The 20,037-nt window shown below is 46.3% G+C and overlaps 2 protein-coding genes across 6 annotated transcripts in view; one reads left to right on the plus strand and one right to left on the minus strand.

The window, feature by feature from the left end:
* Positions 1–20,037, plus strand: part of NLRP7 (NLR family pyrin domain containing 7) — a 119,634-nt gene that overhangs the window by 57,533 nt on the left and 42,064 nt on the right. The window lies entirely within an intron of this gene.
* FCAR (Fc alpha receptor) lies at positions 4,745–16,037 on the minus strand. 4 transcript variants are annotated; one of them, XM_022586023.3, is made up of 6 exons: positions 15,929–16,024; positions 15,294–15,329; positions 10,716–11,000; positions 8,140–8,427; positions 5,779–5,909; positions 5,398–5,507 (listed from the first exon to the last, which is right to left on the minus strand). In XM_022586023.3, the coding sequence occupies exons 1-5, from the start codon at positions 15,960–15,962 to the stop codon at positions 5,782–5,784; spliced, it is 771 nt and encodes a 256-aa protein (XP_022441731.1). In that variant the 5' UTR covers positions 15,963–16,024; the 3' UTR covers positions 5,398–5,507; positions 5,779–5,781. The 4 variants fall into 4 exon arrangements, with proteins under 4 accessions (XP_022441729.1, XP_022441730.1, XP_030617191.1 ...); XM_022586021.3 differs by lacking the exon at positions 5,779–5,909 and having other exon boundaries at positions 4,745–5,507; positions 15,929–16,022; XM_022586022.3 differs by lacking the exons at positions 5,779–5,909; positions 15,294–15,329 and having other exon boundaries at positions 4,745–5,507; positions 15,929–16,037.

Raw genomic sequence — 20,037 nt, forward strand, 5'->3', positions numbered from 1 at the left:
TTCATTTGTATTATTTTTTAGAGTCTACATGTAAGTGATAGCATATAGTATTTGTCTTTCTCTGTCTGACTTATTTCACTAAGCATAATATTCTCTAGGTTCATCTATGTTGCTGCCAATGGTAGAATTTCATTCTATTTTATGGCTGAGTAATATTCCACTGTGTGTGTGTGTGTGTGCATGCGTGCTTGCGTGTGTGCGCGTGTATCTATCACATATATCACATCTTCTTAATCCAGTCGTCTGTTGATGGACACTGGGGTTGCTTCTGTGTCCTGACTATTGTAAATAGTGTTGCTATGGACGTTAGGATGCATGTATGTTTTTGAATTAGTGCTTTCATTTGTTCCGGATGTATACCCAGGTGTGGAATTGCTGGATCATATGGTAGTTTTATTTTTAATTTTTTGAGGATCCTCCATACTGTTCTCCATAGTGCCTACACCAATTTACATTCCCACCAACAGTGTAGGAGGGTTACCTTTTCTCCCCACCCTCTCCAGCATTTATTATTTGTAGACTTTTTGATGGTGGCCATTCTGACAGGTGTGAGGGGATATCTCAGTGTTGTTTTGATTTGCACCTCTCTGATAATTAGAGATGTTGAGCATCTTTTCATGTGCCTGTTGGCCATCTGTGTGTCATCTTCCCTGTATCTGTGGTGCACTGGTAGGTTGTGTGGACCCTTGCCTGTTTGACTGTCAGGCCCTGCCTCGTGTGGTGGCTGCTTACCCACTGGTGGGCAGGCCCAGGTCCCAGGGTGGCTTCTTGTGGGACCCCAGGGATCCTGGGGCTGGTGGTGTCCCACTGTGGATGGTTTCCTTTGCTGTGCAGAATCTTTTTAGTTTTCTGTAGTGCCACTTGTGTATTTTTGCTTTTGTTGCCTGTGCTTTTGGTGTCATATCCAAAAAAATTATTGACAAGATCAATGTTGAGGTACATTTTTTCTTATGTTTTCTACTGGGAGTGTTAGTGTTTGGGGTTTTATGTTTAAGTCTTTTTAAAAAAAAATAAATTTATTTATATATATATTTTGGCTGCGTTGGGTCTTCGTTACTGCATGCGGGCTTTCTCTAGTTGTGGCGAGCGGGGGCTGCTCTTCATTGTGGTGCGCAGGCTTCTCATTGCAGTGGCTTCTCTTGTTGAGGAGCACGGGCTCTAGGCACACAGGCTTCAGTAGTTGTGGCATGCAGGCTCAGTAGTTGTGGCCCACGGGCTTAGTTGCTCCGCGGCATGTGGGATCTTCCCCGACCAGGGCTTGGAGCTGTGTACCCTGCATTGGCAGGCGGATTCTTCACCACTGCACCACCAGGGAAGTCCCTGTGTTTAAGTCTTTAATCCACTTTAAGCTTCTATGTGTGGTGTAAAAAAGGGTCGAATGTGGTGTAAAAAAAGGTCGAAAAAAGAAAACACAGATGTTTTCTTCCAGTCCGTGGCTTTTCATTTCTCTTGATACCGTCTATCACAGAGTAGCATTTCTAAATTTTAATCAATCCCAGCTTATCGATTTTTCCTCTCATGGATCCTGTCTTTGGTGTTGTATCTAAAAAGGCATCACAAAACCCAAGATCGTCTATGTTTTTTCCTAAGAGTTTTGTAGATTTCGTTTTACATTTAGGTCTGTGATCCATTTTGAGTTCACTTTTGTGAAGGGTGTAAGGTCTGTCTAGATTCATGTTTTTGCATGTGGATGTCCGGGTGTTCCAGCCCCGTTTGTTGAAGAGAGCCTCTTTGCTCCACTGTATTGCTCTTGTTCCTTTGTGAAAAATCAGTTGACTATATTTATGTGGGTCTATTTCTGAGCTATCTATTCCATTCTATTGATCTATTTGTCTATTATTTGGTCAATAACACACTCTCTTGGTTACTTATAGTAATTCTTGAAGTTGGTATGGAAATGGGGGCGAGTGCTACCCCCACATCACATAATAGTAATGATACTTTCCTTCTCTATTTTCTGCTATGGAGCTCACCAACTCAGAGTGGAACAGTTTATTCCAGCAGTGTGCAAAGATCTGAAGATAAAATCATCTTGAGAGGCAAGGTTTCTGGTAACCAGACTTGAAAAACATTTCCTATGTGTAGGCACTGTTCTGAGTGGCTGGCATCATTCATTCATTGAATTCTCATGATAACCCGATGAAGTTGATAGCATTTACTCCACCATTTCCAGATAAGGAACTGAAGCACAAATAAGTTAACTAAATGCCATGTTTTATCCAGCTCATTAGAGGGGTTGGGTGATCATCTTAGGGGAATATGCTCTGAACCTGGAGTGTCTTCCCTGGACACCACATACTAAGGGCAATCATCCCATCCATTCTCCCTAAGTTTGCCTCTGGTTTCTCAGGTACTTCTCTGTATCTGTTTAGTCCAGCCCCAGTTTTCACCTTAAGCTCACACCTGTGCTCCTAGGACTATCCCCGTATGCACACTGTAAGCCCTGTTGGAGATGATGGATTTCAAGTCATGACTCAACCACTGAGGGTGTTACTAATAATTTAATCATTTTTGATAGTTGAAGAAACTCAACTTAATTGAGATATAATTTACATACTATACAATTTACCATTTAAAGTGTAGAATTCAGTGGTTTTTATTATATTGAGAGTTGCTCAACCATCACCATAATCTAATTTCAGAACTTTTTAATTACCCCCCCCAAAAAAAACCCCTCCAATACCCACTAGCACTCACTGTCCAATACCCCCTCACTCTCCCAGCTTTGGGCAACCACTAATCTACTTTCAGTTTCTATAGACCACAAAGAACTTTTTAAAAATTGTGGCAACACATACATAACACAAAATTTACCATTTTAACCATTTTTAAAAGTTTTTTAAAATTATGGTAAAAAGCTCCACATACATGAAACTTATCACCTTTACCATTTTTTTTTTTTTTTTGCGGTACGCGGGCCTCTCACCGTTGTGGCCTCTCCCGTTGCGGAGCACAGGCTCCGGACGCGCAGGCTCAGCGGCCATGGCTCACGGGCCCAGCCGCTCCGCGGCATGTGGGATCTTCCCGGACCGGGGCACGAACCCGTGTCCCCTGCATCAGCAGGCGGACTCTCAACCACTGCGCCACCAGGGAAGCCCGCCTTTACCATGTTTAAGTGTACAGTTGAGTGGCAACTGGGACATGTACATCATCATGCAATCATCACCACCATCCATCTCTAGAATTTTTCATCTTCCCAGACTGAAACTCTGTGTCCACATCTTCATATCATTATCCAAATCATACCATTCCCGAGCCTCTGTTTGCTCGTGTGACATGACTGTCACGATTGATTTAATTAAAATTGATTAAATTAAAATTCACGGCATTACAGTATGCTCATATAAATGAAACGACCAGCATAATGCCTAACATAGAACCGAAAGTCATGTATATGGGAAAATAATCTAAAAAAGAGTGGATATATGTATATGTATATGTATAACTGATTCCCTTTGCTGTACAGCAGAAACTAGCACAACATTGTAAAGCAACTATACTCCAATAAAAATTAAAAAAAAAACCTTAAAGTCATGGATTATAAGCCGCCATACACCTTGCCCTTAAGCAAAGACCTTATACTTAACTTAAATCAGTCTAATACATAAACTGCCAAAGGCTAATGCACTCGCTACTCAGTGTCTGAAATAAGAAGGCAAAGCCGAATTTATAATTACCGTAGTAAGGGAGAGTTATGCTGGACAGACATGGTGTCTCTGAGCAGAGCCTACTGCTGATCCTATACAGGGTTTTTGGGAAATGTGGATTTTCAGGGGCTCTTCTGGTTTGAACATTATCCGTAAAAGCATGTTTGTTCGACGGAGTCTATTTGGATTGGCTGTCTCTCACCGGTGTGCTTACTGGAGTGAACCTGTTTCTGATTGGCTGACAGTGAGAAGCAGGGAGCTGTCTGATTGGTTGAATGGCCAACGTGAGTGGTCGTTGACGATGGGTTATAAACCCATTCTGTTGGCCACTTGTCATCGTGGCTACAGAAAGATCAATCATTTTCCTAGGAGTGCAGGCCCCTTTTATTCTCAGAACCCCTTTTCCAAACGAGGCCCTACCATAGACAAAACCACGTATGTGAAGCTAATCTTTTCCCTCTCTTGGAAACAAACTGCCTTGCATTTCTCTGGTCGGTTTGGATGTGATATAAAGACTCTCATTAGTCCTCCTCTGCAACTGTGGCACTTCCCTGTTGTTTATTCGGCTGAGCCACTAACATTTCCTTGTTTATCTGGCTCAGTCACTAACTTATTTATTCATGATCTCAATAAATAGATCCAGTACTTCATGTTTTCTAGACGTCATGATGCATACTACAAAAAGATGAATCGATAGACTGAGTAACTTGAAGTACTGAGATGATCCAAAGGAGATGCTTGTTTGGCTGCTTTCACAAGTCTGTTTACTTTGCGTTGGAGGCATGAGACATTTTGAAGTGGGTTAGTTTCATAAGAACAGGAGAGTCTTCTTAAGAGTCGGAAAAGCATGTGTTAACACAAATGTTACTGTAGGGAAAGCTAGAAGCACAGTTATGGTGTGGAATATATGGTACGTTGAGTGGACAGTATTCATAATTAATTATTAGCCTTTGTAATTAATGGAATTCTAGGTGTTAAGGTCTTCTATCAGGAGGATGTAATGGTATTTGGTTTTGCTGATAAGTTCAAGACAAAATGAATGTATGAGCCAGAACTTGTGTGGAGGAGGGGTGAAAAACAGCAAGGAGAATTGAGAATGCTTTGCATTATTTTTTTAATCACAGGAAAAGTTAAGCAAAGATTATATTGATATTTTTAAAAAATATTTATTTATTTATTAGGTTGCACTGGGTCTTAGTTGCGGCAAATGCGCTCCTTATTTGCAGCTTGCTGGCTCCTTAGTTGCACCACGTGGGGTCCTTAGTTGCGGCAGGCGGGCTCCTTATTTGCACCACGTGGGGTCCTTAGTTGCGGCAGGCGGGCTCCTTAGTTGTGGCATGCAAACTCTTAGTTGCGGGATGCATGTGGTATATCTAGTTCCCTGACCAGGGATTGAACCCGGGCCCCCTGCATTGGGAGCGTGGAGCCTTATCCACTACACCACCAGGGAAGGCCCTGTACTGAGAATTTTATCACCAAAGTCTAGCAGGGTGGGCTGCAAATATATCAGATTCATATAAGAAAATACCATTTGATTGGTTTGCAAAGGGATCCAAGCTGGTTAGCACCTCGTTCTCCCTTGTGTTCTCCATGGAGCTTTCCAGGACTCCACAAGTGCTGGCTGTTGTATTCAGTGCCTGGTGTCTACCTGGTGACCCTTTGGAGTTAGTCCAAAGGTCCATTCTGTCTGAGTTTTCTGTCTACTGCAGCTCAGTTCAGGCAGTTCTTGCTGGTCTTCCTTGTGTGGAACCTGACGGCCAAGCCAATTTTCAGCCAGAATGACCAAGAGAACCACCAGGGGCAGCCCTGCCATGCCCATTCGAATCAAGTTCTCCGTCGTGTAATCTTGGTTCGTGGTATCTAGAGACGTAATTAGAAGAGATGAATGATCACTGGTCATGTTTCATTCCATCCCATCCCAAGAGCCCTGGAAGGGGAGCTCATTTCCCTATTTGTGGTTTCACTGGGACCCCCTCCTCCACACGTGCATGCATTCATGAGCACCCTACTTCATATTAAACGTAGGTCCAAGGGTGTGGTTCCCCGGGGAGTCTTATAAAACGGGGAGGAGGTGGGTATGAGCATGCTGTGTTTGCTTTTCATTCCCTCCTCACGTGGCAGTGTCACTGACTGTCTAATCATGTCCCTGCAACATCTTCATGGATCCAGAGTCTGAAAGTCTCTCCTCTACGTCATCTTCACCCCACAGAACAATGTGTGTTCCTTTCTCATACATGACAAAGGGTACAGGATGGCTGGTATCTGGGAAGCAAGTAGGAGAAACATTTCAGATAAGCTTAGAGAAAAATTTGGGACTTCCCTGGCCATCCAGGAGGTAAGACTCTGTGCTTCCACTGTAGGGGACACGGGTTCAATCCCCGCTCAGGGAACCAGGATCCCGCATGCCATGCCGCCGAAGAAACAAAACACAAAAAACAAAAACAAAACAGAACGCAAAAACTTAGGGAAAATTTATCTCCACTATTGTGTGACCTTTCACCAGACATTTCTGTTCACTGAACCTTTAAAAAGATTTCTCCATTTGTTTTATGGACTTCATGGGCCTCTATTCCTCTCAAGATGTAATAAAATAGTGTGAAATTACAATGCTGAGAAATCCTAGTAACTCGCTCCTGTTAAAATATAGAAATCAGTTCCAAGTGGATTTGGAGTTCCTAACTGCGAAGTGCAAAATGTTTCAAGTTTGAGAAGGTAATACCACCTTGATGTTGGATAGGAGGTGATTTCTAAAACAAGATTCACTGATTATCTACTCTAAAGGAAAAGGCTAATGAATTCACCCCTCCTCCCCTGTTTCCCAGTTGTCCCTGCAACATTCGTTGAAAAGACCATTCTGTCTGTGTGATCTCACAGTGCCATGACTAGCATATTTGCTTAGCTTGTAGAATGACTGGACAAGGTACATAAGAGAGACAAGTGTGGTCACTCCCACTCAGCAGTTAGCAGCTGCTTTCCTCTGCTGTGACTCTTCGTTTTCTCCCTCTGGGCGGTGATGCGTGCAAACAATATAAAAATGAAACTTTTTTTTTTTTGACCACACCGCGTGGCTTGCAGGATCTTAGTTACCCAGCCAGGGGGTCCATGGCAGTGAAAGCCCCGAGTCTTAACCATTGGACCACTAGTGAATTCCCAAAAGTGAAGCTCTTGATAGAGGGTTTTTGTTTTTTTTTTTTTTTGGCTGCACAGCACGGCATCTGGAATCTGGTTTCCCGACTAGGGATGGAACCTGTGCTGTCTGCAGTGGAAGCGCCGAGTCTTAACCACTGGACCACCAGGGAAGGCCCTCGATAGAGTTTTTTTAGAGTCTTCCTCAGTCACCCACTCCGAGTGGATTCTAGTATTATAGGTTAGTTTCAGGATTCTCAGCTGCAACTAAGCATGTGAAAAAGGAAGTGGATTCGTCAAAACTTGTGTCTGGCATCTCCTATCTCAACAACACCCCTTAATGTGACTCCAAACGTTGGCCTCTCCTTTCTCAACAGGCCATGTGTTTTCAAAGGAAACTGGAAAACTCAAGGAGAGCATGTGAAAGTCAAATGTGATGTGGGTGAGAAGTGCTTCTTCTCTCTCTCTCATTTTTTAAAATATTTATTTTATATTGGAGTACAGTCGATTAATAATGTTGTGACAGTTTCAGGTGTACAGCAAAGTGATTCAGTTATACATGTATCTATTCTTTTCCCATTTAGGTTGTTACATAGTATTGAGCAGAGTTCTCTGTGCTGTACAGTAGGGCCTTGTTGGTTATTCATTTTAAATATAGCAGCGTGTACCTGTCAGTCCCAAACTCCCTAACTATCCCCCCCGCTTCCCCACTGGTAACCATAAGTTCGTTCTCTAAGTCTGTGAGTCTGTTTCTGTTTCGTAAATAAGTTCATTTGTGTCATTTTTTTAAAGAAAAGATTCCGCATATAAGCGATATCACACGATATTTATCTTTCTCTGTCTGACTTACTTCACTCAGTATGACAATCTCTAGGTCCATCCATGTTGCTGCAGATAGCATTATTTCATTCCTTTTTATGGCTGAGTAATATTGCATTGTATATATGTACCACATCTTCTGCCAGAGAGGGTGTGGAGAGAAGGGAACCCTCCTACACTGTTGGTGGGAATGTAAATTGGTATGGAGGCTCCTTAAAAAACTAAAAATACAGCTACCGTATGATCCTTCAATCCCACTCCTGGACATATATCTGGAGAAAGACATGGTCCGAAAGGATACATGCACCCCAGCGTTCACTGCAGTGCTTTTACAATAGCCAAGACACAGAAGCAGCCTAAATGTCCATCAACAGAAGAATGGATAGAGAAGTGCTTCTCTCTTCGTGGTGCTCTGAGTAATGACTCTCTCCTGCCCCACTGTTCTTTCTTAGTGCATCTCTTTGTATTCCTGCCTGATGCCAAGGCCCTGAACAGTCAGCCAGAGCCCTGAGGAAGAGGACATACGTGTGGGCGGGGGTGCACTTACCTGTGACCACAAGCTGCAGGGCATCACTGGGGGCTGACCATACATAAGGGCTGCCACTGTACCAACTGTAGCATGTGTAGATCCCTGAGAAGCTGAGGTTCACAGGACCCAGAATGAAGTCACCCCAGCGTCCCCCGTTTTGGTGCTGTGACAGAACGGCCCTTCTCTCCTTGCTCAGTGAAAATCTATTGAACGAGATGTGTGCTGAGCTGCACCGGAGGGAAACATTCTCCCCTGGCATCACCACGAGGTACCCATTAGTGGAGAGGGAGGGTTTGTCATACAAGCCTAAAAGAGCAGGGAGTGAGCTGTTAGCAAGATTTTGTGTCATCCCCCTGGATCCCCGCCGCTCATGTTGGATCCATGCTAAGAGAAGCGAAGAAGCTGACATTTCCTGCTGCAACGGAACGGGAGGTGGTAACATCCCATTTCACTACTACAGGATCTATACTCTGTCCCCAGTTACTGTAGATAGAGCTGATCAAGCAAGCAGATGAGATGCCATCTTCGAGAGAGAGAGATCTAGTCTCTAAAGCCAGAAGTGCCACACGATTCTGTTCCCAATTGCAGTGTGTGGGTTTCTCCCCACACCCCCGAGCAATTATGAGACCCCAGCTGGGCATCTCACAAGTCAACTCAATTATTTATTTATTTATTTTTTGCGGTACGCGGGCCTCTCACTGTTGTGGCCTCTCCCGTTGCGAAGCACAGGCTCTGGACGCGCAGGCTCAGCGGCTGTGGCTCACGGGCCCAGCCGCTCCGCGGCATGTGGGATCTTCCTGGACCGGGGCACGAACCCGCGTCCCCTGCATCGGCAGGCGGACTCTCAACCACTGTGCCACCAGGGAAGCCCAAGTCAACTCAATTCTGACACTCTCTCCCTGGAAATAACGTCAGATCCCCCAGGTTTAGGGCTCCAGGTTAAGAGCTCAGTCCTACAAGACCACCCCCACTTCAGACGCCAATCAAAAGCCTAGGTTGTCACCTGTGCTTCTGACACAATGGCTATAAATCAGAAGTTCCCAGGACCCAGTTCTTGGGTTCAATTTATTTGCTAGGGTGGCTTACAGAACTCAGGAAACCAGTTTACTTACTAGATTTTTGGTTTATTGTGAAAGCATGTATCAGGGACAGCCAGATGGAAGAGGTGCATAGGGCTTCGTTACATAGGCAAGACTCTTTAAGTCTTTGGCCATTGGTGATTGATTTAACCTCCAGCCTCTCTGCCCTCTCTGGAGGTCAGGTGAGGTGGGGCTGAAAGTTCCAACTGTCCCATGACCCCTGGCAACCAGCCCCCATCTTTAGGTGCTTTCCAAAAGTCACCTCATTAACATAAAGTCAGGTGTGGTTGAAAGGGATTTCTTATGAAAATGAAGACACCTTTATTGCTCATCGCTCAGGGAGTCCCAAAGGTTTGGGGAGCTCTGTGCCAGGAACGAGGATGAAGACCGAATATATGTTTCTTGGTATAAGTTACAGTATCACAAGCCATATGTTGGGGAAGAGAGGGAATGGTATCCGGAGAGTCTGAGGAGTTATGGCAGGGGCTGAAGGATATTCTTTTTATTCTTTGTATAAGAAGAAAAGGTAGAAGAACCTGGAAACTCAGGGTGCAACCTTCTAGAAACACGGGGTTAGGCCACCCTGAGGACAGAGCTTCAAACTGAGGGCTGGACGCATACCGCAGGAGCGTAACTCCTCACTCCTTAGGTATGCAGATAGTGATTTCCTTCCACATGGAAAGGGAGGGTGGGAGGAAGAGACGTGTTACAGTGGAGAAGCCTGACAAACACCGTCTCAGCCGGGTATGCGAGCTCAGCGTCAACAGCCGTATTCACTGGTATAGTACGTACCCTTGCTATGATATGATTAAAAATGGCGCTGGGGCTTCCCTGGTGGCGCAGTGGTTGAGAGTCCGCCTGCCGATGCAGGGGACGCGGGTTCGTGCCCCGGTCCGGGAGGATCCCACGTGCCGCGGAGCGGCTGGGCCCGTGAGCCGTGGCCGCTGAGCCTGCGCGTCCAGAGCCTGTGCTCCGCAACGGGAGAGGGCACAACAGTGAGAGGCCTGCGTAGCGCAAAAAAAAAAAAAAAAAAAAAATGGCACTGGGCCTTGGTGGTCATCTTCACCGTGATCCATAGCCCCTGTCTTACCATGAGTAAAACATTAGACAACGTCCAATAGTGGGGCATCCTGAAAAACACCAGAGCAGCACCCCTCAAAACTGTCGAGGTCATCAAAGACAAGGAAAGTCTGAGCAACTTCCACAGCCAAGAGGGAACTAAAGAGACATGACGACTAAATGCAGTGTGGGATGGGATCCCAGAATAGATGAAGGAGGTTGGGTAACCACGAAGGAAATCTCAATGAACGTTGGCTCATTATACTGTATCAATATTGGTTCATTAATGGTAAGGGGTGTATCATACTAAAGGAAAATGTTCGCACCTGGGTGCTGGGTATGTGGGAACTCTGTTGTATCTCCTCCGTTTCCCTGGAAATCTGAAACTGTTCTAAAAATAGCATCTCTGAAAAGATAAGCAAGGAAAAAGAGCTGAGGGTCAGAGACAGGCCTTACCTGTCACTACCAGCTCCAGGGCTTCACTATGCACTGACCAGCTGTACTGTTTTCTGTATCGGCACTGATAACGTCCTGCAGTATTTGTATCCATGTGTTTAATGACAAACTCAGCTGTCTTCTGAAATCCCCATTTCTTCTCCACCACTTTGTATGTGGAGTTTCCCAGGATCTCCAGTTGGTACAGGTAAGACTCAGGAGTTCCCCCACACAGGATCTTCACAGACTCATTCCAGGGAATCACAGAACCGGGCGTGGCAGATATGGTAGGAATGGAAAGATTCCCTAGAAGAAAATAGAGCCCAGACTCAGGTGCCCTGCCATGGAGAAACCATACTTCTTTCTTTCACTAGCGGGGAACAAATAAATTAAGGTGTGATGGACTTATATTTCCTGCCTTTAAAATATTTGTTTTTAGTATTTTCTAATTGTGGTGAAATAAAATGTGTTATTAAACACAACATTTACTATTTAAACCGTTTTTTTGGCAAGGGAGGGGGAAGCTGGTGCGAAGTGAGAGTAGCATCGACACATACACACTACCAAATGTAAAATAGCTAGTGGGAAGCAGCAGTAAACCAATTTTAAGTGCACAGCTCAGTGGCATTAATTACACTCACCCTATTGTGCAACCATCACGACCATCTACTTTCAGGACTTTTTCATGATTTCAAACAAAAACCCTGTAACCATTAAGCAGCAACTCTCCACTCTCTCTTTCCTTAGGCCCTGGTCACTTCTAATTGACTTTCTGTCTCTATGAATTTCCCTATCCTACGTACCTTGTGTCAGTGGAATAACACAATATTTGTCTTTCTGTGTCTGGCATATTTGACTTCGTGTAATGTCATCAAGATCCATCCATGTTGTAGCCCATGTCAGAATATCTTTCCTTTTTACGGCTGAATAATATTCCACTGTTTGTATAGACCACGTTTTACTTATACATTCATGTCAATGGCTATTTGGGTTGTTTCCACCTTCTGGCTATTGTGAATAATGTTGCTATGAACATGGGTGTATAAATATCTTGTTAGAATCCCTGCTTTCAATTTCTTTTGTTATATATATGCAAGTGGAATTGCTGGATTGGACATTTAGCTTTTAAGAACTGAAGGATTTTTTGAGGAACTGAATTCCTTCCTTGTTATATATATTTTTTATTCAGATGAAATTTACGTAACGTAAGGTTAACCATTTTTAACGTATGCAATTCGGTGGCATTTAGTACATTCACAGTGTCGTGCAGTCATCACCTCCGTCTACTTCCATTTTCATCGCCCCGCAGAGGAGACCCCATCCACGTTAATCCTACCCTCTCTGCAGCCCCTAGCAACCGCTGGTCTGCCCGGCAGTTTGTTTGGTGTTTTGTTGCCATGGTAATCCTTATGAGAATGCAATTCTGCTCTTCACTCTAACGTAAGGGTGCTGAAGCTTGGGGAAACCGTGCCCATTGCTCAAGACCACAAACTGAAGAGTGGTGCAGCCTGGTCTGGCAAACTAGGACTGTCTCACTCCAGCTCCTCTGCAGATGGGGGAGAGCTGTCTCTCCTGCAGCAGTTAGAGAATGCAGTGTGGGGGACAGCCAAGTGTCTGACGGATATGGTGATTAGTTCTGTGAGAGAGGGCGGAAAGGCTGGGACTTGGAAACTCCTGCTCTGGGAGTGCGGTTTAGGATGGAACGGGATTTGGGAATGTTTTGGGGTACCCGAAGGTGCGGGTTAGCTTCTTGGCACCAGTGCATTCACACGGAGTGGCGTTAAGCGAGTGACTTTGCATGTTGAAGCTTCTGTCCTTGGCTTTAACCCCTATACAGAAACTAGCAAACGGGGGGAGGGATACCCAGAATCTGCTGGTTCCCTTTGTCAAGGTGTATCATCTGTTTTAGACCTGATAGTGATGTGCTCAACTGCAGCTCTGTGAAGGGGAAACAAGGGAGTTTGCCGTCCTCAGCAGGACTGTTGTGAAGCAAGACGAGCCCTGCAGGACTTCCTTACGTCCAGTAGCGTTCACTCACCAATACCTCCCACGTATTTGTTATTCCGAGATACACAGAGAGATGCCTCCATTAACTCAGCACATTGTTTATCTACTATCATGGCTTAAACCAGTGGCGCTCAACAGGAGACAGACAGTTCTCCCTGCCAGGGGACAGTCTGTCAATATCTGGAGACATCTTTGGCTGTCACAGTTGTGGTGGAAGATACTATTGGCATGTAGCGGGTAGAGGATGAGATGTTGCTTAATATCCTATACTTCACAGGACTGCCCCTAAAACAAAGGATCATCCAGTCTCAAATGTCAATAGTACTGAGGTTGAGAAATGCTGACCTAAACAGACCCCTACCTTTAAGAATGATGATGTAGAAAAAAGTCAGATATTAATTTAAAAAATAAACCAGGATGCAACTGTAGGTCATGATGTATGGTCTGCAGTTCTGAAGGTGTAGAACTTGGAGATCTGATAACAGACATGAGCGTTCAGCTGCTATGTGAGGATGAGGAAGAATTGCCTAGGCAGGGACTTCCCTGGTGGCGCAGTAGGTAAGACTCCGCACTCCCAATGCAGGGGGCCCAGGTTCGATCCCTGGTCGGGGAACTAGATCCTGTATGCATGCTGCAACTAAGAAGCCCACATGCCACAACTGAGAAGTCAGAATGCTGCAACTAAGACCCAGTGCAGCCTTAAAAAAAAAAATTTGCCTAGGCAACGTGGATAGGAACGTTTGGAGCCTTGCAGTTAGATAGAAGGACAATGGAGGACATCCCCGAGTTAATAAGGTGCAAGGAGTGAAGGAGAAGCTAAATTAAGGTCAGCACGGGTGAAAAGCAGAGAGAGTCAGAGGGAGAGTGGCAGGTGAGCTGGACGGGTAGTCACAAGCCAGGTGGGCAGAGCTTGAGAGACCTGGGGAAGTGGGTAGGTTTATCTGAAGATTGACTACTGAGGACCTTTAAGAGGGAGGTAAATATATTCGTATTTTAAAGACACAAATAATCCAGGCTACAGTCTTTAGAAGGAGCTGGAAGAAAGGAGACATGGATGGACAAGCGGTTTCACCCCTTAGGAGGACGAGGTAGTTGGGGCGACAGAATATACAGCAGCAATGTAGTACTGCTCAGTGCTTGCTACTGTACTACAGAAGAATATGCAGGTTCTACAGGAGGGTGCGACTAAGGCAGTGTCCCTTTATTTCTTATTTTATTTTTTAGCCCAAAGTCACATTTTTATTTATAATTTAAGCATCCATTTTAGATAGAACTTGGCTTACTCATTGGGGAAGATAGGAGAGTAAATAAAGTAAGTGCGTCTTCTCAGAAAACCTTATGTTGTATCATTAATTAGCATTAAAAAGTAATGAATCAGGGGCTTCCCTGGTGGCGCAGTGGTTGGGGGTCCGCCTGCCAATGCGGGGGACATGGGTTCGTGCCCCGGTCCGGGAAGATCCCACATGCTGCGGAGTGGCTGGGCCCGTGAGCCATGGCTGCTGAGCCTGCGCGTCCGGAGCCTCTGCTCCGCAGCGGGAGAGGCCACAGCAGTGAGAGGCCTGTGTACCGCAAAAAAAAAAAAAAAAAAAAAGTAATGAATCAGGACTTCCCTGGTGGCTCAGTGGTTAAGAGTCCGCCTGTCAATGCAGGGGACATGGGTTTGAGCCCTGGTCAGGGAAGATCCCACATGCCGCGGAGCCACTAAGCCCGTGCGCCACAACTACTGAGCCTGTGCTCTAGAGCTCGTGAGCCACAACTACTGAGCTCACGTGCCACAACTACTGAAGCCCGTGTGCCTAGAGCCTGTGCTGCACAACAAGAGAAGCCACGGCAATGAGAAGCCCGCGCACCGCGATGAAGAGTAGCCCCCGCTCGCCACAACTAGAGAAAGCCCGCGCGCAGCAACGAAGACCCACCTCAGCCAAAAAAAAAAAAAAAAAAAAGTAATGAATCAAGGAAAGTGGAGACTTGGGCCTTCATATAGAGTCCAAGTACCTTTTTTATCCCCCGTGATCACCTTCATCCTCATCATCACAGGTAACACACTTACCAAATACGTGACTGACTTTATTTACATGGTTTATCTCGATTAAGCCTCACAATGATCCAATGAAATAGATTCCATTATTATTTTTATTTCTCTTTTATAGATAAATTGGTTCTGAGAGTTGAAGCTACTTGCGTAAAGTTCTCTAAGGCAGTGTCCCTTTAAATGAAGCAAAGTGGATAGAAGTGGGGAGAGTTAGGTTGTGAAAGCAGGTACATTTGATATAGGGAGGCTGCTGGACAATGGAAGATGGTTCCCGACTTTCTCATCCCTGCAGTCGTGAACATTCAGTAAGATGCACACCTCTGATGGACAGTCAGCCTAACAGAGGCAAAGGCTAAATCCAGGTCTGAGCACGATGCGTTTGAGGGATCCCAAGATACCAGAGTGAGGTGGAAGTTATGCAAGGGGAGCACAGCAGAGACAGCTAGAACAAAGAATAAAATTGGAATTCGTCTGGGCTTTAGACTGCTTCTCCTGCTCTTCTATCCTGGAGCTGCCATGAGGGTATAGGGCGACTGGAGGAGACTTAGGGCAACACTTACCATCCTGTGCCTCAATCTTCTGGCCAAGACAGAGCACTGGAAGAGAGGCAGCCATGAAAACTCAACCCGCACATCTCCAGTCTTGATTACAAACCACCCAACATAATGACACACAGGTGGCATTTTAAAAAATGATTTTATTTTTTGGCCACACCGCAGGGCCTGTGGGATCTCATTTCCCTGACCAGGGATCGAACCCACACCCCCTGCAGTGGAAGCGTGGATTCTTAACCACTGGACTGCCAGGGAAGTCCCACAGTTGACCTTTCTTTCTTCTATAGCAAACATAGTAAACAAGACATCTTTTAGTTTTATCTTCCAGATTCCAGCCCTGAGGCTCTCATCTGTAGGAACTCTGGAACCATCATGGGTCTCCAGACAGCATGGCATGGGTTGAATGAACCCCACAAGGTCAACTTGACCACTTGATCATGGAGCCTTACAGGCTAGCATGGAGTTGAGACTTGGGCAGATGTAGTTACAGATACCTGGGCAAAGACCGTCTCTCTCCACTAAGGAGATAAGAATCTCCTCTGCAGCTCCTAAAATCACTGAGTTCTCATGTTGAGAGAGACCTTGACTATTTGGGGATCCCCCCATCTTTCCCTCTAACCCACTTGCATTTGAGGACTCACCGAGGCAGAAGAGGGTGGTGTCTCTGGGGGCCATGGTTCCGACACAGCCAGCCTCAGCCCCGTTAGCCACTTGTTGGTGCACGTCAGCAGATGACAGATTCTCATGAGACAGTAAGATCCACAGGAAATATGACAGCAGAGTTGCTCATCAGAGAATTTCTACATCTATTGCTCCACAGGAATGGTTCCTTTCCAAAGAACTTCATTTTGGGGAGCTCTTGGGTGGAGTCTAAGAGGAGATCAATCTCCCTGTTTATGTTTCAGATGAGAAGTGAGTGTTTTCCTTAACCAGTGTCTAATGGGGCTCAAATCCTTCTTTGGACAACATCCCACATCTAAATGGAAGAGCTTGGGACAGAATATTAGATGGGTGCCATACAGACAGAGGTATTTCTTCATTGACCCGTCAGTCAAAAGCCAAGTGGCCTTGGCTGTTACGGATCCACATGTCCTCCCCGGAATTCATGGACCAAGTTTGGGCTCAATCAGGCAGGCAGTGTGCTCTTATGCTTTGGATTATCTCGATGCCAGCATGCAGAGGAATTGTTTTTCAGGAGGTATTCACCATCTCTAAAGAAAGAACTTCCTATATCTATATCTGTATCTATATTTAAACCTGTAATCTATAGATAGATGGTGGATTGATAGAGAATATAGATTAGATAGATAGGTAGATAAGTAGGTAGGTAGGTAGATAGACAGATGGGCAGACAGATCAATTTGGTTACAGATACCTGGCTATTACTAGTTCTTCAAGTATGAGAAGTCAAATATTTCACATCAGACTTTCTACTGGCTGTCTCATTTTCATTGCAAGGCATCACTCTTTCTCAGCTTTATGGAGATGTAACTGACATAGCATTGTGTAAGTTTAGGTGCACGGTATGTTGATTTGTTACACTTCGGTGCTGCGGAACGAGGTCCATTGTGGCATTAGCTAATGCCTCTACCACCTCACATAATTGCCATTTCTTTGTGTGTGTGTGTGGTTAGATCTACTGTCTCAGCAACTTTTAAGTATAGAATACAGTATTGTTAATTATACTCACCATGCTATACATTGGAGCCTTAGAAATTATTTATCTTTTTTTTTTTTTTTTTTTTTTTGCGGTACGCGGGCCTCTCACTGTTGCGGCCTCTCCCGTTGCGGGGCACAGACTCCAGACGCGCAGGCTCAGCGGCCATGGCTCACGGGCCCAGCCGCTCCGCGGCATGTGGGATCTTCCCGGACCGGGGCATGAACCCGTGTCCTCTGCATCGGCAGGCGGACTCTCAACCACTGCACCACCAGGGAAGCCCTATTTATCTTTTTAAAAATAAATTTATTTATTTTATTTATTGATTTTTGGCTGTATTGGGTCTCTGTTGCTGCACACGGGCTTTCTCTAGTAGCGGCGAGCGGGGGCTACTCTTCGTTGCGGTGCGCGGGCTTCTTACTGCAGTGGCTTCTCTTGTTGCCGAGCACGGGCTCTAGGTGCACGGCTTCCGTAGTTGTGGCTCACGGGCATAGTCGCTCCGCAGCATGTGAGATCTTCCTGGACTAGGGCTCGAACCCGCGTCCCCTGCGTTGGCAGGCGGATTTCTAACCACTGCGCCACCAGGGAAGCCCCCAGGTTCATGTTCTTTTTGACACATCAGAACCCCTGGTAGGAGGTAAAAATTAAGCAGTAAGGCAGGGACTACAGCACCTCTCAGTGTCCCTCCAGCCTGTGCCTGTGGATGGGGGGCAGGGCAGGGGCTCATCTCCTGCCATGCCCGTGCCTTCTCCATGGTCCCTGCTTCCGTGGGGGCACCCCTGAGACTGGCACTATGAACACTGCCCCCTCCTTATGTCACTCCAGCCTAGTGGTGGCACCAGCGTCCTGCCCTTACCTATTGCTGGGCAGCCTCGCTTCCCCTGTTTGGTTTCCTAACTCATCCGTCACCTGGATACCTGTATTGGTTACCTATTGCTGCCGTAAGAAATTGCTACAAACATGGTGGCTGAAAAGAACACAAATCTATGATTTTGTAGTTTTGGAGTCAGAAGTCTGACACAGGTTTCACTGGGTTAAAATCGAGGTGTCAGCAGGGCTGTGTTCCCTTCTGGAGCTCTAGGGGAGAATCAGTTCCTGTACCTTTTCCAGCTTGGAGAGGCAGCTCGAATTCCTGGTTTCATGACCCTGTCCTCTATCTTCGAAGCCAGCGCTGGTGGGTGGCGTCTTTCTTATGCGCTGTTACTCTGATGCTCACGCTCCTGCCTCCTTCTTTCTCTTATATGGACCCTTGTGATCACACTGAGCCCACCTGGATAACCCAGGATAATCTCCCCATCTCAAGGTCAACTGCTTACCAACATTAGTTCCATATCCAATTTCGTTTCCCTTGGAATGTAACATACCACATTCATAGATTTGGAGTATTATGATGTGGACATCATGGGGTACAATTATTCTGCCCACTATAGTACCCAAGTTCCTGCATTAAATACTCTTTAATCTAAAATACTTGGAGTGCTTCCTGTTGTTCTGACTGAACCCTGACTGACACTTCCACCAGGAAACTTTGGGATTAGGAAGATTGGCTCAACGGGTAGCTATTCTGGACAAGAGCTCTCTGACCTGTGACCACGATCTCCAGGGGCTCGCTGGGTGCTGACCACACAGAGGGGAAGTGACTGTAATAACCGTGACATCTGTAGGGCCCTGCATGTGCTGAGGTCACAGGGCCCATGAGGAAGCTGTTCTGAAATATTATGTCTGGGAGCCCAGGGACATGGGCTCCATCATCCTTGTACAGGCTGAACCTGTCAAAGCCGAGATGGGAGTCTACTGAAGAGTCACTTGCTGCCCTTGAGGAACCATAGGGTTTGGCCGAGCTGACAGGGAGGGCTTGTCCTGACCACCTGGGGGAGAAGGAGGCACAGCTTACAGAGGAAAATGGGGAGCCCCTTCCCCTCCCTGTGCTCAGAGGTTCCTCCTCCTTCCCACGTCTCTAAGGCTCCTTTCCAACCCAGGGGAAGCCATGCCCCATGGAGATTCCTACACCACAGAGACATGGCTTCTCCTACAAGAAAAACAGCTGCTGAGAACTTTGAGCAAGTGCCGACTAGCGGACTCGTACTAGATGTTGATAATGTAAAATTAGTTGCATAAGACAAGACAGAGTAGACAATGAATAGAAGAATAACCTGCGTTGAGTGAAATGATGTCAGCTCACGCGAGAAACACGTGACACGGTGGAGCCTACAACACAACCTCCTGGAGTCTCAGGGGCATGGTATACGGTTCTCCCCCTCTTCTGAAAGCAGGACAGCAGCAGTAGTACCTGCAGTGCCTGCTCTCATGGAACTGCTGGAGGACTTGAGTTATTGCCTTGTCCTCTGAGGGGCTGTTGTTTCTGGCACTGCTTCCTTCCCTCACTCCGATAACACTGATTCCTCCCAGACACGCCAGGTCTGAGCATCACAATCTTCTATTGGTGCCCTAGAGCCTGGCTCAGCAGAGGGAAGAAGAGTGTCTAGGAAGGGTTTCTGGACCAGAATCGGGGGCTAGACTTTCCTGGGCCCCACTTTCTACTTCCCAAGAGACTCACCCTCATATTGTTATGACGTCCCACCGTCAACCCACCACCCTACCTTCTGTGCTATATCCCCTCCTATTACAGGAAGGTCTTATTTGAGGTGGATGGCAACCCAAGGTTTGGGGAAAAGACTCACCCCCTTGTGCCCAGATCCTCTGGATCAAGAAGAACCCTGGAAAGAAAGGCTTATGACGGACAATCCATCTCATGTAAGACCTGGCCCCCCACTCCTGCTTCCACCTGGCCTGGGAGCCTCGTTGGCCAGGACTGTGCTCGGCTGAAGATGCACTCAGCCATCAAGGTCCACCTTGCCCCCATGGAAGCAGGGCTCTCTGCTGTGGAGGACTCAGTGTTCCAGCCCAGTGTGTCCACCAGAGAGTTCCCTGCCTGACCCACCAAGACACGCCAGGCTGGTGATGGTGGGCAGCACAGAACTGCTTCTGCTGAAGAGAAGGCGGTGACCCAGGAAACCTGAAAAGCACACAGGATGTTATGATGGTGGCCCAACTAATGTCGTGTACAAGTTGACCACGGGACGGACACCTGGT

Source organism: Delphinapterus leucas, chromosome 20 (assembly GCF_059928025.1).
Source record: "Delphinapterus leucas isolate spDelLeu-1000000601 "Yukka" chromosome 20, BTC_Dleu_Yukka2, whole genome shotgun sequence".
Classification (NCBI taxonomy): Eukaryota; Metazoa; Chordata; class Mammalia; order Artiodactyla; family Monodontidae; genus Delphinapterus; species Delphinapterus leucas.

Bases quoted from the DNA above. Each gene is read 5' to 3' on its own strand.
- FCAR (XM_022586021.3), bottom strand. From the start codon at position 15,962: ATGGCCCCCAGAGACACCACCCTCTTCTGCCTCG. The intron at 11,001-15,293 runs GTAAGTGTTGCC...ATTTTCTTCTAG, and splicing joins GAAGATTGAGGCACAGGATG to GGAATCTTTCCATTCCTACC. The intron at 8,428-10,715 runs GTAAGGCCTGTC...CTGCTCTTTTAG, and splicing joins CCTGGAGCTGGTAGTGACAG to GCTTGTATGACAAACCCTCC.